The 18,836-nt window shown below is 39.2% G+C and overlaps 1 protein-coding gene across 3 annotated transcripts in view; it reads right to left on the bottom strand.

Annotated features, from left to right (window-relative positions):
• Positions 1-675: 675 nt before the first annotated feature.
• vipr1b (vasoactive intestinal peptide receptor 1b) overlaps positions 676-18,836 on the bottom strand; it is a 72,931-nt gene continuing 54,770 nt past the window's right edge. For 2 of the 3 annotated variants that reach the window (XM_061964923.2, XM_061964922.2), the window contains 4 exons: positions 16,610-16,701; positions 15,216-15,345; positions 13,446-13,487; positions 10,079-11,189 (listed from right to left, as the gene is read on the bottom strand). In XM_061964923.2, coding sequence (XP_061820907.1) covers positions 11,010-11,189; positions 13,446-13,487; positions 15,216-15,345; positions 16,610-16,701 — 444 coding nt within the window. In that variant the 3' untranslated portion in view covers positions 10,079-11,009. Of the gene's footprint in view, positions 728-10,078; positions 11,190-13,445; positions 13,488-15,215; positions 15,346-16,609; positions 16,702-18,836 lie in introns of those variants that run through there. The other variant, XM_061964924.1, reaches the window with a different exon arrangement.

Below are 18,836 nucleotides of genomic sequence, written 5' to 3'. Positions count from 1 at the left end.
GGAGTTATTGAGTCTAATTAGCTTGCGCAGCTCGTGGTTCCACGACAATGACTTCTGTTTTGTTTGCTCAGCTGTTTTACTGCCCTGTCACAGAAACAATGACGGTATGTAAATAAACATTTCTGTGTAAATAACTAATTTCAGATCTGCGACTTATAGTCTGGTGCGGCTAATATACGGAAAAATGTGTACTCCTTCTAAAATTGAGTGGGTGTGGCTTGTGTAACGGTGCGCTCTATAGTCCGGCGATGTGTTAAAAGTACGATACTGGAAGTTGACAAGTGTAAAGCCACACGGGTGAAAGTGAGGCCATTAGACCAAAATAACAAAAACATGTTACACAATATAAACGTGATCAAACAATGGCCGCTCATTGAAACGCTCCATCAGTCTGACTTTGAACAAGGCTGCCGATGATGTCATCACATCCAGCATCCTGTCATTGTGTCTAATGCGCTTGTTTACGCTAACGTGAAGCGCGGCTCGTTGCCATGAATCATAGCTCCACGTCTCCCGCAATGTTCCCCCGGCAAAGTGTGTGTGTACATTCATCACGGCCGAGCGTTGCGTTCAAGTGCCCGTGAAAGCGCAGCCCAACAAGGTCGGCATTGTCTGCTCGCTAGCAATCCATCTCCAGGAAACAGGACAAAAGTACGGCGATACATTTTGAAGTATCACCGATTCATAGCAAGTGTTGGAAACATAAAACCATTTCGTCTACGAGCTCCTGGAAGCAAGAACAGAACACAAGGAGGTTATTTTCCTGCCATGTTTACTCTGAAAAAAGCACATTTAAAGTGTGTGAGTGATGAATACACAAAGTACACTTAGAGTACTTCTTGATACACACTGTTTACTACGAGGAGCCGTGATAAATATTGACATTTATACTAGTCATGCCACATACTGTACACACTGGAAACACAAAAAAACGACACAAGTTGTTTCTCTGCTGGGTTGTCATGGAAACGGCACGATGAGGGTGCGTGTAATCAATAATCAATGAATAAAACAATAAACAAAAATTAAGTTTTGCCGTCATCGATCATTTGTCCCGTTTTGTTTGCTGCGAGAGGGTTCACTCTGTGGCTCGCAGCACTCCAGCGTGTTTATTCGAAAACAGATTTGCGGAGTGGACCCTCCTGTTGGTCGACCCTGCCCGGCAAACTAACAAATATTTTATATTTCAGCTACAGACAGCACTCAAACGGAATGGGAAACAAACAAAAGATGCACTCAAACGGAATGGGAAACTAGGACGCATTCAAACGAAATAGAACTAAACAAAAGCCGCACTCAAACGGAATAGGAAACAAAGAAAAAACGCACTCAAACGGAATGGGAAACAAACAAAAGATGCACTCAAACGGAATGGGAAACGAGGACGCATTCAAACGGAATAGGACCAAACAAAAGCCGCACTCAAACGGAATGGGAAACAATGACGCACTCAAACGGAATGGGAAACGAACAAAAGCCGCACTCAAACGGAATGGGAAACAAACAAAAGATGCACTCAAACGGAATGGGAAACGAGGACGCATTCAAACATAATAGGACTAAACAAAAGCCGCACTCAAACGGAATAGGAAACAAAGAAAAAACGCACTCAAACGGAATGGGAAACAAACAAAAGATGTACTCAAACGGAATGGGAAACGAGGACGCATTCAAACGGAATAGGACCAAACAAAAGCCGCACTCAAACGGAATGGGAAACAATGACGCACTCAAACGGAATGGGAAACGAACAAAAGCCGCACTCAAACGGAATGGGAAACAAGGACGCACTCAAACGGAATGGGAAACAAGAACGCACTCAAACGGAATGGGAAACGAACAAAAGATGCACTCAAGCGGAATGGGAAACAAACAAAAGATGCACTCAAACGGAATGGGAAACAAAAAATAGACACACTCAAACGGAATCAAGGAAAAAACGCACTCAAACGGAATGGGAAACAAACAAAAGATGTACTCAAACGGAATGGGAAACGAGGACGCATTGAAACGGAATAGGACCAAACAAAAGCCGCACTCAAACGGAATGGGAAACAAGGACGCACTCAAACGGAATGGGAAACGAACAAAAGCCGCACTCAAACGGAATGGGAAACAAGGATGCACTCAAACGGAATGGGAAACAAGAACGCACTCAAAGGGAATGGGAAACAAACAAAAGACGCACTCAAGCGGAATGGGAAACAAACAAAAGATGCACTCAAACGGAATGGGAAACAAAAAATAGACGCACTCAAACGGAATGGGAAACAAAGAAAAAATGCACTCAAACGGAATGGGAAACAAACAAAAGACGTACTCAAACGGAATGGGAAACAAGAACGCACTCAAACGGAATGGGAAACGAACAAAAGACGCACTCAAGCGGAATGGGAAACAAACAAAAGATGCACTCAAACGGAATGGGAAACAAAAAATAGACACACTCAAACGGAATCAAGGAAAAAACGCACTCAAACGGAATGGGAAACAAACAAAAGATGTACTCAAACGGAATGGGAAACGAGGACGCATTGAAACGGAATAGGACCAAACAAAAGCCGCACTCAAACGGAATGGGAAACAAGGACGCACTCAAACGGAATGGGAAACGAACAAAAGCCGCACTCAAACGGAATGGGAAACAAGGATGCACTCAAACGGAATGGGAAACAAGAACGCACTCAAAGGGAATGGGAAACAAACAAAAGACGCACTCAAGCGGAATGGGAAACAAACAAAAGATGCACTCAAACGGAATGGGAAACAAAAAATAGACGCACTCAAACGGAATGGGAAACAAAGAAAAAATGCACTCAAACGGAATGGGAAACAAACAAAAGACGTACTCAAACGGAATGGGAAACAAGAACGCACTCAAACGGAATGGGAAACGAACAAAAGACGCACTCAAGCGGAATGGGAAACAAACAAAAGATGCACTCAAACGGAATGGGAAACAAAAAATAGACACACTCAAACGGAATCAAGGAAAAAACGCACTCAAACGGAATGGGAAACAAACAAAAGATGTACTCAAACGGAATGGGAAACGAGGACGCATTGAAACGGAATAGGACCAAACAAAAGCCGCACTCAAACGGAATGGGAAACAAGGACGCACTCAAACGGAATGGGAAACGAACAAAAGCCGCACTCAAACGGAATGGGAAACAAGGATGCACTCAAACGGAATGGGAAACAAGAACGCACTCAAAGGGAATGGGAAACAAACAAAAGACGCACTCAAGCGGAATGGGAAACAAACAAAAGATGCACTCAAACGGAATGGGAAACAAAAAATAGACGCACTCAAACGGAATGGGAAACAAAGAAAAAATGCACTCAAACGGAATGGGAAACAAACAAAAGACGTACTCAAACGGAATGGGAAACAAGAACGCACTCAAACGGAATGGGAAACGAACAAAAGACGCACTCAAGCGGAATGGGAAACAAACAAAAGATGCACTCAAACGGAATGGGAAACAAAAAATAGACACACTCAAACGGAATCAAGGAAAAAACGCACTCAAACGGAATGGGAAACAAACAAAAGATGTACTCAAACGGAATGGGAAACGAGGACGCATTGAAACGGAATAGGACCAAACAAAAGCCGCACTCAAACGGAATGGGAAACAAGGACGCACTCAAACGGAATGGGAAACGAACAAAAGCCGCACTCAAACGGAATGGGAAACAAGGATGCACTCAAACGGAATGGGAAACAAGAACGCACTCAAAGGGAATGGGAAACAAACAAAAGACGCACTCAAGCGGAATGGGAAACAAACAAAAGATGCACTCAAACGGAATGGGAAACAAAAAATAGACGCACTCAAACGGAATGGGAAACAAAGAAAAAATGCACTCAAACGGAATGGGAAACAAACAAAAGACGTACTCAAACGGAATGGCAAACGAGGACGCATTCAAACGGAATAGGACCAAACAAAAGACAGCACTCAAACGGAATAGTAAACAAACAAAAGACAGCACTCAAACGGAATGGAAAACAAACAAAAGACACACTCAAACCGGATGGGAAACAAGGACGCATTCATACGGAATGGGAAACAAACAAAAGACGCACTCAAACGGAATGGGAAACAAACAAAAGACGCACTCAAACGGAATGGGAAACAAACAAAAGACGCACTCAAACGGAATGGGAAACAAACAAAAGACGCACTCAAACGGAATAGCAAACACACAAAAGACAGCACTCATAGGGAATCGGAAATAAACAAAAGACGCACTCAAACCGGATGGGAAACAAGGACGCATTCATACGGAATGGGAAACAAACAAAAGACGCGCTCAAACGGAATAGCAAACACACAAAAGACAGCACTCAAACGGAATGGAAAACAAACAAAAGACACACTCAAACCGGATGGGAAACAAGGACGCATTCATACGGAATGGGAAACAAACAAAAGACGCGCTCAAACGGAATAGCAAACAAACAAAAAACAGCACTCAAACGGAATGGGAAACAAACAAAAGACAGCATTCAAACGGAATGGGAAACAAACAAAAGACAGCACTCAAACGGAATGGGAAACAAACAAAAGACGCACTCAAACGGAGTGGGAAACAAACAAAAGACGCACTCAAACGGAATGGGAAACAAACAAAAGCCGCACTCAAACGGAATGGGAAACAAGGATGCACTCAAACCGAATGGGAAACAAGGACGCACTCAAACGGAATGGGAAACGAACAAAAGACGCACTCAAACGGAATGGGAAACAAACAAAAGATGCACTCAAACGGAATGGGAAACAAAAAATAAACGCACTCAAACGGAATGGGAAACAAAGAAAAAATGCACTCAAACGGAATGGGAAACAAACAAAAGACGTACTCCAACGGAATGGGAAACAAACAAAAGACGTACTCAAACGGAATGGCAAACGAGGACGCATTCAAACGGAATAGGACCAAACAAAAGACAGCACTCAAACGGAATAGTAAACAAACAAAAGACAGCACTCAAACGGAATGGAAAACAAACAAAAAACACACTCAAACCGGATGGGAAACAAGGACGCATTCATACGGAATGGGAAACAAACAAAAGACGCACTCAAACGGAATGGGAAACAAACAAAAGACGCACTCAAACGGAATGGGAAACAAACAAAAGACGCACTCAAACGGAATAGCAAACACACAAAAGACAGCACTCATAGGGAATCGGAAATAAACAAAAGACGCACTCAAACGGAATGGGAAAGAAACAAAAGACGCGCTCAAACGGAATAGCAAACAAACAAAAAACAGCACTCAAACGGAATGGGAAACAAACAAAAGACAGCATTCAAACAGAATGGGAAACAAACAAAAGACAGCACTCAAACGGAATGGGAAACAAACAAAAGACGCACTCAAACGGAGTGGGAAACAAACAAAAGACGCACTCAAACGGAATGGGAAACAAACAAAAGACGCACTCAAACGGAATGGGAAACAAACAAAAGACGCACTCAAACGGAATGGGAAACAAACAAAAGACGCACTCAAACGGAATAGCAAACAAACAAAAGACAGCACTCAAACGGAATGGGAAACAAACAAAAGACGCACTCAAACGGAATGGGAAACAAACAAAAGACAGCACTCAAACGGAATGGGAAACAAACAAAAGACGCACTCAAACGGAATGGGAAACAAACAAAAGACGCACTCAAACGGAATGGGAAACAAACAAAATACAGCACTCAAATGGAATGGGAAACAAACAAAAGACGCACTCAAACGGAATGGGAAACAAGCAAAAGACGCACTCAAACGGAATAGCAAACAAACAAAAGACAGCACTCATAGGGAATCGGAAATAAACAAAAGACGCACTCAAACGGAATGGGAAACAAATAAAAGACGCGCTCAAACGAAATAGCAAACAAACAAAAAACAGCACTCAAACGGAATGGGAAACAAACAAAAGACGCACTCAAACGGAATGGGAAACAAACAAAAGACGCACTCAAACGGAATGGGTAACAAACAAAAGACAGCACTCAAACGGAATGGAAAACAAACAAAAGACACACTCAAACCGGATGGGAAACCAAGACAGCACTCATAGGGAATGGGAAACAAACAAAAGACGCACTCAAACGGAATTGGAAACAAACAAAAGACGCACTCAAACGGAATGGGAAACAAACAAAAGACAGCATTCAAACGGAATGGGAGACAAAAGATGCACTCAAACGGAATGGGAAACAAACAAAAGACAGCATTCAAACGGAATGGGAAACAAACAAAAGACGCACTCAAACGGAATGGGAAACAAACAAAAGACGCACTCAAACGGAATAGCAAACAAACAAAAGACAGCACTCATAGGAAATCAGAAATGAACAAAAGACGCACTCAAACGGAATGGGAAACAAACAAAAGACAGCACTCAAACGGAATGGGAAACAAACAAAAGACAGCACTCAAACGGAATGGAAAACAAAAAACACACTCAAACCGGATGGGAAACAAGGACGCATTCATACGGAATGGGAAACAAACAAAAGACGCACTCAAACGGAATGGGAAACAAACAAAAGATGCACTCAAACGGAATGGGAAACAAACAAAAGACGCACTCAAACGGAATGGGAAACAAACAAAAGATGCACTCAAACGGAATAGCAAACAAACAAAACACAGCACTCATAGGGAATCGGAAATAAACAAAAGACGCACTCAAACGGAATGGGAAACAAACAAAAGACGCGCTCAAACGGAATAGCAAACAAACAAAAAACAGCACTCATAGGGAATCGGAAATAAACAAAAGACGCACTCAAACGGAATGGGAAACAAACAAAAGACAGCATTCAAACGGAATGGGAGACAAAAGATGCACTCAAACGGAATGGGAAACAAACAAAAGACAGCATTCAAACGGAATGGGAAACAAACAAAAGACGCACTCAAACGGAATGGGAAACAAACAAAAGACGCACTCAAACGGAATGGGAAACAAACATAAGACGCACTCAAACGGAATGGGAAACAAACAAAAGACGCACTCAAACGGAATGGAAAAAACCCAAAATACAGCACTCAAACGGAATAGCAAACAAACAAAAGAAAGCACTCATAGGGAATCGGAAATAAACAAAAGACGCACTCAAATGGAATGGGAAGAGAAAGCTTTGAGTGACGGACGGACTGTGCAGGTGAACAATAATAATAACCATAATAATAATATTAACAATAACATTAATAGTATTAATAATAATAATATTGATGATTATTAAAAGTGGGACATGTCTTGTTATTCTAATAATATTAATAATAGTAAAAACAATATTAATGATGATGATGATAATTAAAAGCAGGACATGTCTTGGTGATATAATAATCATATTAATAATAATGATGATAATTAAAGGTGGGAAATGTGTTGGTGATATAATAATATCAATAATAATAATGATGATAATAGAAAGCAGGATATGTGTTGGTGATATAATAATATCAATAATAATAATGATGATAATAAAAAGCAGGATATGTGTTGGTGATATAATAATATGAATATTAATAATAATAATTATGATAATCAAAGGCGGGACATTAGTTGGTGATATAATGATATTAATAACAATAACTATGATAATTAACAGTGAGAAATGTGTTGGTGATATAATAATATTAATAATAATAATGATGATGATTAAAAGCGGGACATTAGTTGGTGATATGATAATATTAATAATAATAATGATGATGATTAAAGGTGGGAAATGTGTTGGTGATATAATAATATCAATAATAATAATGATGATGATAAAAAGCGGGATGTGTTGGTGATATAATAATATTAATATTAATATTAATAATAATTTGAGGCGGGGCATGTATTGGTGATATAATATTAATATAAATATTATTAATAATTAGAGGCGGGACATGTGTTGGTGATATAATATTAGTATAAATATTATTAATAATTATAGGCGGGACGTGTGTAGGTGATATTGTCATGTCTGTGTAATCATGTTTTGTTTAGTTTAGTTATTGGACTCTTTGGTTTCTGGCTTTTCACTCCCTTGTCTTGTTTCCATGGTTACCCATTAGTTTTCACCTGCCCTCACGACTCACGCACCTGTCTTAATCATGTCACTATTATTTAAGCTTCCAGTTGCCAGGCTGTCTGTCTGGCGACATCATACCCCTGTCACACTCTGTTTACCTCTGCGCACTTCATGCCATGTCCAAGTAAGTTTTTTCTATTCATGCCACAGTTAGCGACTTTTGTTCATGTCTTTAGTTTTTTGCCCACGTGCAAGTATTTGTTTCATTAGTCATGTTTGTACTTCCGCCTTGTGCGTGCCTTTAGTTTGTTCTTTTTTGATAATATTTAATAAATCATGTACTTACATTCCCGTCTCGCCCGAACCAACTTTCCGTTGCCTTCCGTAAAAACAAAACCCAAGGACCAAGTCATGACATTATGTCGCCAGCAGAACAGTTTTTCCGCACAAAAGTTGGACAGTTTGGACGAGGCAGCGTGGGAGGTCCTCCGCGCCATGGAGGAGGAAACGCTGCGCTACTCCTCCGTGGAGTACAGACTCCATTTGGTCCCAGGACGACGCCGCGTCTCCCCAGCCACGGAAGCGCCGCCAAAGGCGAGGGACGTCAGGAAGAACTTCCGCGAGCCGGCAGGACACGCCGCTCCCACAAGCCCCTCCCCCTCCGGGCAGAAGCAAGCAGCAGCCAGCCCAGCTTCGCCCTGATTACGTCAAAGACCAGGATTTTTTTTTCTGAATTATTTTTCTTTTGATTCCCCGCCCCCCACAAAACTTTTTTTTTTCACCCACAAAATCCCAGGTACAGCCGCCAGCACGGCCGCCGCCACCGGTCTTTCAGCCTGCCAAGCCGCAACCCCCAGCTAGGCCACCTCCACCAGCACCACGGCTAGCACTTGTCGCTGCACCACGGCTAGCACCAGCTCCACCACGCCAAGACCCACCACGCCAAGTGCCGCCAGTCGCAGCTCCACGACGCCAAGTGCCGCCAGTCGCAGCTCCACGACGCCAAGTGCCGCCAGTCGTAGCTCCACAACGCCAAGTGCCGCCAGTCGTAGCTCCACGACCCCAAGTGCCGCCAGTCGAAGTACCACGACGCCAAGACCCAAGCCAAGACCAAGACTCAAGCAAAGACCAAGACTCAAGCAAAGACCAAGACCCAAGCCAAGACCAAGACCCAAGCCCCGCCATGCTAAGACCAAGACCCGCCATGCCAAGACCAAGACCCAAGCCAAGACCCGCCATGCCAAGACCAAGACCCGCCATGCCAAGATCAAGACCCGCCATGCCAAGACCAAGACCAAGACCCACGCCAAGACCAAGACCCACGCCAAGACCAAGACCCGCCACGCCAAGCTTGGCCGCCTGACGCGCCACGCCAAGCTTGGCCGCCTGACGCGCCACGCCAAGCTTGGCCGCCTGGCGCGCCACGCCAGGCTTGGCCGCCTGACGCGCCACGCCAGGCTTGGCCGCCTGACGCGCCACGCCAGGCTTGGCCGTCTGACGCGCCACACCAAGCTTGGCCGCCTGACGCGCCACGCCAAGCTTGGCCGCCTGACGCGCCACGCCAAGCTTGGCCGCCTGACGCGCCACGCCAAGCTTGACCGCCTGACGCGCCACGCCAAGCTTCGCCGCCTGACGCGCCACGCCAAGCTTCGCCGCCTGACGCGCCACGCCAAGCTTTGCCGCCTGCGCCACGCCAAGCTTCGCCGCCTGCCACGATGACGACGCATTTACCTCCTCGTTGGCCACAGATGTGGCCATTCCATGGGCGTCCGCCACGCCAGGTTCGCCGACCTCCTCGTCGGCCACGAATGTGGCCATTCCCAGGTCGCCCACCTTGTCTGGTATAGCGGCGCTCTACGCGTCGCCGCCACCTAACTCTGCCCCGGTGGATAAGGGGACACGTGGTCTGGCGACCCACCGCCATGTCCCCCACCCGCCCTCCCATGACTATTGATCATTGTTTTTCTTGTTTTTTTTTATGGACATCTGGTATCTGTCCTTAAGGAAGGGGCTCTGTCATGTCTGTGTAGTCATGTTTTGTTTTGTTTAGTTATTGGACTCTTTAGTTTCTGGCTTTTCACTCCCTTGTCTTGTTTCCATGGTTACCCATTAGTTTTCACCTGCCCTCACGACTCATGCACCTGTCTTTAATCATGTCACTATTATTTAAGCTTCCAGTTGCCAGGCTGTATGTCTGGCGACATCATACCCCTGTCACACTCTGTTTACCTCTGCGCACTTCATGCCATGTCCAAGTAAGTTTTTTCTATTCATGCCACAGTTAGCGACTTTTGTTCATGTCCTTAGTTTTTTGCCCACGTGCAAGTATTTGTTTCATTAGTCAAGTTTGTACTTCCGCCTTGTGCGCACCTTTAGTTTGTTCTTTTTGACAATATTTAATAAATCATGTACTTACATTCCCGTCTCGCCCGAACCAACTTTCTGTTGCCTTCCGGCAAAACAAAACCCAAGGACCAAGTCATGACAGATATAATAATATTATTATAAATAGTCTTGCTATTTGGAGGCAGGACATGTGTTGGTGATATAATATTAATAATGATGCAGCTGAGATAGGCTCCAGCACCCCCCGTGACCCCAAGAGGGACAAGCAGTAGAAAATGGATGGATGGATGGAATGATGATAATTAGAGGCAGGACATGTGTTGAAATAATAATAATATTAATATAAATATGATCAATAAATGGGTTATGGTAAATGGGTTATACTTGTACAGTATATCGCTTTTCTGCCTTCAAGGTACTCAAAGCACTTTGACACTATTTCCACATTCACACACTGATGGCGGGAGCTGCCATGCAAGGTCCAAACCACGTGTCTTGCTCAAGGACACAACGGACGTGACGAGGTTGGTAGAAGCTGGGGCTTGAACCAGGAACCCTCAGGTTGCTGGCACGGCCACTCTCCCAACCCACGCCACGCCACCCCCGTAATAATTAGAGGCGGGACATGTGTTGGTGATTGGCGGAGGAGGCGCGTCTGCTTTTGGGGCTGCAGCGCGTCAACAAGCTGATCTGCGTGCTGAAGTTGCTGCTGGGCTGCTGGGACTTGCTGTCAGCCGTGACGTGACGCTGCAGGTGCCATCGCCGCCACTTCCTCCTCAGCTCACCTTGCACCTGCACCAGGACACCAGCATCACTCGTCCAAACAAGGTGAGCTTCCACAAACATGCACCAATTGATCCAAGAATGATAATGCAACATCCCAGCCAGAGCCCAGACCTAAACCTGAACCATGTTGTAACCTGCTACATGACATCCTCATACATCATCACACATCATCATATATTATCATACATCATCACATATCATCATATATAATCATAAATAATTATACACCATCATATATAATCATACATCATCATATATAATCATAAATAATTATACACCATCATATATAATCATACGTCATCATATATAATCATAAAAAATTATACATCATCATATATAATCATACGTTATCATACATCATCATAATCACACATCATACTTTTTATACATCACACATCATCATACATTATCATAAATCATCACACATCATCATATATAATCATAAATAATTATACACCATCATATATAATCATACATCACTATAATCACACATCATAATTTTTATACATCACACATCATACAAAATGACACATCATCATAAATCATCGTACATACACATACATCATTATACATCATAATAAATAAACATGGATCGTCATACATCATAATACGTCATCAGCCATTATTATACATCATCATACATATATAATACATTATCATACAAGATCAAAAATCATCATCCATCCTCATACAAGATCATTCATCATCATAAATGATCATAAGTCATCATCAGACATCATCATACATTATCATACAAAAGCCTACATAATCATACAAAACCATACATTATCATGCAAAATTCCACATGATCATACATAATCATACATCATAAATGATCATACATAATTATACATCATCATCATACATATTCATACATGATCATATGTAATCATACATCATCATCATACATAATACATATTCATACATAATCATACATCATCATCATACATAATGACACATATTCATACATCATAAATCATCATACATCCTCATACACGATTTTACGTCATCATAAATTATCATACGTTACATACATAATCATGTTATCATACATAATCATATATCCTCATAGATGATTATACATCATCATATATCATACATCCTCATAGATGATTATACATCTTCATATATCATACATCCTCATAGATGATCATACATCATCATACATAATCATATATCATACATCATCATACATAATCATATATCATACATCCCATTAGATGATCATACATCATCATACATAATCATATATCATACATCATCATAGATGATCATACATCATCATACATAATCATATATCACACATCCTCATAAGTCATCATCAGACATGATCATACATAAGCCTACATAATCATACAAAACCATACATTATCATGCAAAATTCCACATGATCATACATAATCATACATCATAAATGATCATACATAATTATACATCATCATACATATTCATACATGATCATACGTAATCATACATAATACATATTCATACATAATCATACATCATCATCATACATAATGACACATATTCATACATCATAAATCATCATACATAATCATACATCCTCATACACGATTTTACATCGTAAATTATCATACGTTACATACATAATCATGTTATCATATATAATCATATATCATACATCCTCATAGATGATTATACATCATCATATATCATACATCCTCATAGATGATTATACATCTTCATATATCATACATCCTCATAGATGATCATACATCATCATACATAATCATATATCATACATCATCATACATAATCATATATCCCATTAGATGATCATACATAATCATACATAATCATATATCATGCATCATCATAGATGATCATAAATCATCATACATAATCATACATCCTCATAGTTTATCATAGATGATCATACATTATCATATATCACACATCCTCATAGATGATCATACATAATCATATATCACATCCTCATACATAATCATATATCACACATCCTCATAGATGATCATAGTTCATCATACATAATCATATTTTACACATCCTCATAGATGATCATAGTTCATCATACATAATCATATTTTACACATCCTCATAGATGTTCATAGATCATCATACATAATCATATATCATACATCCTCGTGGATGATCATACGTCTTCATACACCATCACACAACATCATTGTTATCTCATACACACGTTTTTCATGAATATTGCGCTGACCGTGTGTGTGTGTGCGTGTGCGTGTGCGTGTGAGTGTGTAGAGACGCACTGACCTCTGCGTTGAGGAAGCAGTAGAGCACGGCCACCACAAAGCCCTAAAAAGTCAGAAAGGTCAAAGGTGAATTTACTTGAACTACTTTTTATGTCTTTTATAGATTTTATTCACGTCACAAAAGTTACAATAATATTTTATTTCAGTTTTCATACCCTAACAAAAATGTTTTTGGCCAAGAAAAAAAATCTATCAAACTGTAGTATTACATTATACTCTACTGTATAATCCAATACTATATTATTTTATATTACATTGTACTATACTATACTTTATTATACTATACTGTATTATATTATACTATACTGTATTACATAATATTATACTACATTGTTTTATACTATACTATATTATATCATATTATACTATATTATATCATATTATACTATATTATATCATATTATACTACATTATATCATATTATACTATATTATCTTATACTATATTATATTATATTTTACTGTATTGTATTATATCATATAATACACATTCTGTATGGACTTTTAGTTCTGTTATTTACTATGTTTGATTTACTATAATTCAATAACATAAAAAAAAGAAACTTTAAAAGATACAAGATAACTTCCTCTATACTAGTAATGATGGTAAAAGTAATAATAATATTGATAATGATAATATAAATAATAATGATGATAATACTACTAGTAATAATTATATTAGTAATAACAATGATAAGAATGATAATAATACTAATAATGGTAACACTTTAGTATGGGGAACATATTCACCATTAATTAGTTGCTTATTAAAGTAACAAAAACTTAATTTAGAGTTATTTGGAGACTAGGGGAACATATAAGGGTTAGGGGTAGGGTTACTAATAAGCAATAATACTGAGGTTATTGAGGGAAGACTCTGAGTTAATGGCTTACTGATGAATGATGAATGAAATTAATGGTCAACTTTTACAACTGTGCCATCAGCAGTGTCCTCACTTACGGATTTTTAGTGTGGTTTGCTAGCTGCACTAAAGCGAACCAACAGGCCCTCCAGCGAGTGGTTAAAGCGGCGGGGAAAATTTCAAGGACGATACTCCCAGAGATGAGTGCCATGTACACAACTCGTTGCCTAAAGCGAGTACACAACATCCTGAAGGACAGATACCACCCAGCACATGGCCTCTTCAACCTGCTACCCTCTGGAAGGAGGTATAGATCGATTCGCGCCAGGACCACCAGAATGTCTCACAGTCTGTATCCCCAGGCTGTGAGACTGCTAAATGACCAGCCTGGCCCTTTGCTGCCCCGGACCATCTTATTACCTCACTCTTCACCACCTCAATAATTGTGCTCTGGACATTGCTTTGCTGAAACATCAACGTAACACCCATCAGACATCTGACTGTCCCCACCCCCACGTCCCTCTATTCGACATCTTCCTGACAATGCAAAAATGTAAACTATTGTCAACCTGCACATCAATGCAGTTTCTATGCCGTTGGACAAAGCTCAAACAAAATCTCGTTGTTCATGTATGACTTAAGTGTTATTATAATATGACAATAAAGGAATTGATTGATTGATTGAATAAATATATGTATAGGCGGTTGTATAATAAGGCCATGCAGAATAAGACATTAATTAGTACTTAATAATGACTAATTAAGAGCCAATATCTTACTAATTTGCATGTTAATAAGCAACTAATTAATGGTAACATACTAAAGTGTTACCATAATAATGATGATAGTAATATTAATAATCACAATAGTAATATAAATAAAGATGATAGTAGTACTAAATGTTAATACCTGAAAGGAGCCCAGAATCAAGTCAAAGACGAGTCTGATTTGGGTCTTGACTTGTTCGGGAATGAAAGCAAAGACGATGAAGTTGATGCCAAACAAAGGAATGAGGAGCAGCGTGGACTTTGCTAACCTCCTGAAACAAACAACATGACTTCTTCATTTATGTCAACAATATATGACAATGTTACATGTAAACAGTATGTGACAATGTTAAATGTAAACAATATGTGACAATGTTACATATAAACAATATATGACAGTGTTACATGTACACAGTATATGACAATGTTACATATAAACAATATATGACAATGTTAAATGTAAACAACATGTGACAATGTTACATATAAACAATATATGACAGTGTTACATGTACACAATATATGACAATGTTACATGTAAACAATATATGACAATGTTACGTATAAACAATATATGACAATGTTACATGTAAACAATATATGACAATGTTACATGTAAACAATACATGACAATGTTACATGTAAACAATGTGACAATGTTACATATAAACAATATATGACAATGTTACGTATAAACAATATATGACAATGTAACATATAAACAATATATGACAATGTTACATGTAAACAATACATGACAATGTTACATGTAAACAATGTGACAATGTTACATATAAACAATATATGACAATGTTACGTATAAACAATATATGACAATGTTACATGTAAACAATACATGACAATGCTACATGTAAACAATGTGACAATGTTACATATAAACAATATATGACAATGTTACATGTAAACAATATATGACAATGTTACATGTAAACAATATATGACAATGTTACATGTAAACAATGTGACAATGTTACATATAAACAATATATGACAATGTTACGTATAAACAATATATGACAATGTTACATGTAAACAATACATGACAATGCTACATGTAAACAATGTGACAATGTTACATATAAACAATATATGACAATGTTACATGTAAACAATATATGACAATGTTACATGTAAACAATATATGACAATGCTACATGTAAACAATATATGACAATGTAACATATAAACAATATATGACAATGTTACATATAAACAATATATGACAATGTTAAATGTAAACAATATATGACAATGTGAACAATATATAACAATGTAAACAATATATGACAATGTTAAATGTAAACAATATATGACAATGTTAAATGTAAACAATACATGACAACGTTACATATAAACAATATATGACAATGTGAGAATTAATCAACACATTCCAACATCAACACTTTCATTCAGGCCTAACATGAATGTGCAAAAGTATTGGGACACCGGGGCCCCTCACCAAGAAGTTTGCATGTCCCAATACTTTTGTCTTGGGCACAGGTGAAGTGGACTTACGAGTACTGATTGGACTCGTTCCTCCCGATGTCCGGGCAGTTGATCTTCTGGCGCAGAATTCTGATGATGCAGATGAAGAGGATGAAGTTCATCTGTGGGCAAAACATGCAAACTGCATCTTTTTTCATACGTTCTAATGTTTGTGATGAGAAGAAGGCATGACTCATTCTGCCAGCAGTGCTATTTCACCAAGTCATCTTGTTGATGATTTCTTTCTTTTATTCCATGAATATCATCCACTTCTTCTTCACACTCACTTTCTTCACAATCATGCTTGCAAAAACAACGTTATGTCCATCTCTAGCAAGAAGTTAATGCTAGCTAGAAGCTAGGGCTAGCTAGAAGTTAAGGCTAGCTAGAAGCTAAGGCTAGCTAGAAGCTAGGGCTAGCTATAAGTTAATGCTAGCTATAAGCTAATACTAGCTGTAAACTAGGGCTAGCTAGAAGTTAATGCTAGCTATAAACTAAGGCTAGCTATAAGCTAAGGCTAGCTAGAAGCCAGGGCTAGCTATAAGTTAAGGCTAGCTATAAGCTAATACTAGCTGTAAACTAAGGCTAGCTATAAGCTAAAACTAGCTAGAAGCTAAGGATAGCTGTAGGTTAAGGCTAGCTAGAAGCTAATGCTAGCTAAGAGGTAATGCTAGCTATAAACTAAGGCTAGCTGTATACACTAAAGGTAGCTATGAGCTAAGGCTAGCTATAAGTTAAGGCTAGCTTTAAACTAATGCTAGCTATAAGCAAATGCTATCTATAAGCTAAGGCTAGCCATAAGCTAAGGCTAGCCATAAGCTAATGTTAGCCATAAGCTCATACTAGCTATAAGCGAATGTTAGCTATAAGCTAAGGCTAGCTAGAAGTTAAAACAAGCTATGAGCTAAGGCTAGCTATAAGTTAAGGCTAGCTTTAAACTAATGCTAGCTATAAGCAAATGCTATCTATAAGCTAATGCTAGCCATAAGCTAATGTTAGCCATAAGCTAATGGTAGGCATAAGTTAATGATAGCTATAAGCGAATGTTCGCTATAAGCTAAGGCTAGCTATAAGCGAATGCTAGCTATATGCTAAAGCTAGCTGTAAGCTAATGGTAGCCATAAGCTAATGCTAGCCTAAAGCAATCATTAGCCATAAGCTAAGGCTAGCCATAAGCTAATGGTAGCTATAAGCTAAGGCTAGCCAAAAGCTAATGGTAGCCATAAGCTAATGTTAGCTATAAGCTAATGGTAGCCATAAGCTCATGCTAGCTATAAGCTAAGGCTAGCTATAACCTAATGGTAGCCATAAGCTAATGCTAGCCATAAGTTAATGTTAGCATAAGTTAATGCTAGCTATAAGCAAATGTTAACTATAAGCTAAGGCTAGCTATAACCTAATGGTAGCCATAAGCTAATGGTATCAATAAGTTAATGCTAGCCATAAGCAAATGTTAGCTATAAGCTAATGCTAGCTATAAGCGAATGTTAGCTATATGCTAAAGCTAGCTATAAGCTAATGCTAGCCATAAGCTAATGCTAGCTATAAGCTAATGCTAGCCATAAGCTAATGCTAGCCTAAAGCAAACGTTAGCCATAAGCTAATGGTAGCATAAGCTAATGTTAGCCATAAGCTCATGCTAACTATAAGCGAATGCTAGCTATAAGCTAAGGCTACCTATAACCTAATGGTAGCCATAAGCTAATGATAGTCATAAGCTAATGTTAGCATAAGCTAATGCTAGCTATAAGCAAATGTTAGCTATAAGCTAAGGCTAGCTATAACATAATGGTATCCATAAGCGAATGTTAGCTATAAGCTAATGTTAGCCATAAGCTATTGCTAGCTATAAGGAAATGTTAGCTATATGCTAAAGCTAGCCAAAAGCTAATGCTAGCCATAAGCTAATGCTAGCTATAAGCGAATACTAGCTATAAGCTAAGGCTAGCTATAAGCTAATGATAGCTAGAAGGAGTTCAGTCTTATCTTAGGGGGTTTGTGTTACATAAAAAGTGAGTATGAATATGTTGTTTGCAGTTAGTAAATAACTCTTGCACTCAGTAAACATAAAATGCTGAATCATTTTCATCATGGGAGTTCTCAAACAGCCATGAATAAAATACAAGACCTTCTTGAGACTTCATGAACCAAATGGACACAATGCACTCACCTCAGCAGAACAACAACAAATATGTCCAAAAGTATGAATCATTTTCATTATTAAAATATTCATGATCCAGCTCATAAAATAACTAAG

Source organism: Nerophis lumbriciformis, linkage group LG07 (assembly GCF_033978685.3).
Source record: "Nerophis lumbriciformis linkage group LG07, RoL_Nlum_v2.1, whole genome shotgun sequence".
Taxonomy (NCBI): domain Eukaryota; kingdom Metazoa; phylum Chordata; class Actinopteri; order Syngnathiformes; family Syngnathidae; genus Nerophis; species Nerophis lumbriciformis.
This window is presented reverse-complemented; position numbering and strand designations above follow the sequence as displayed.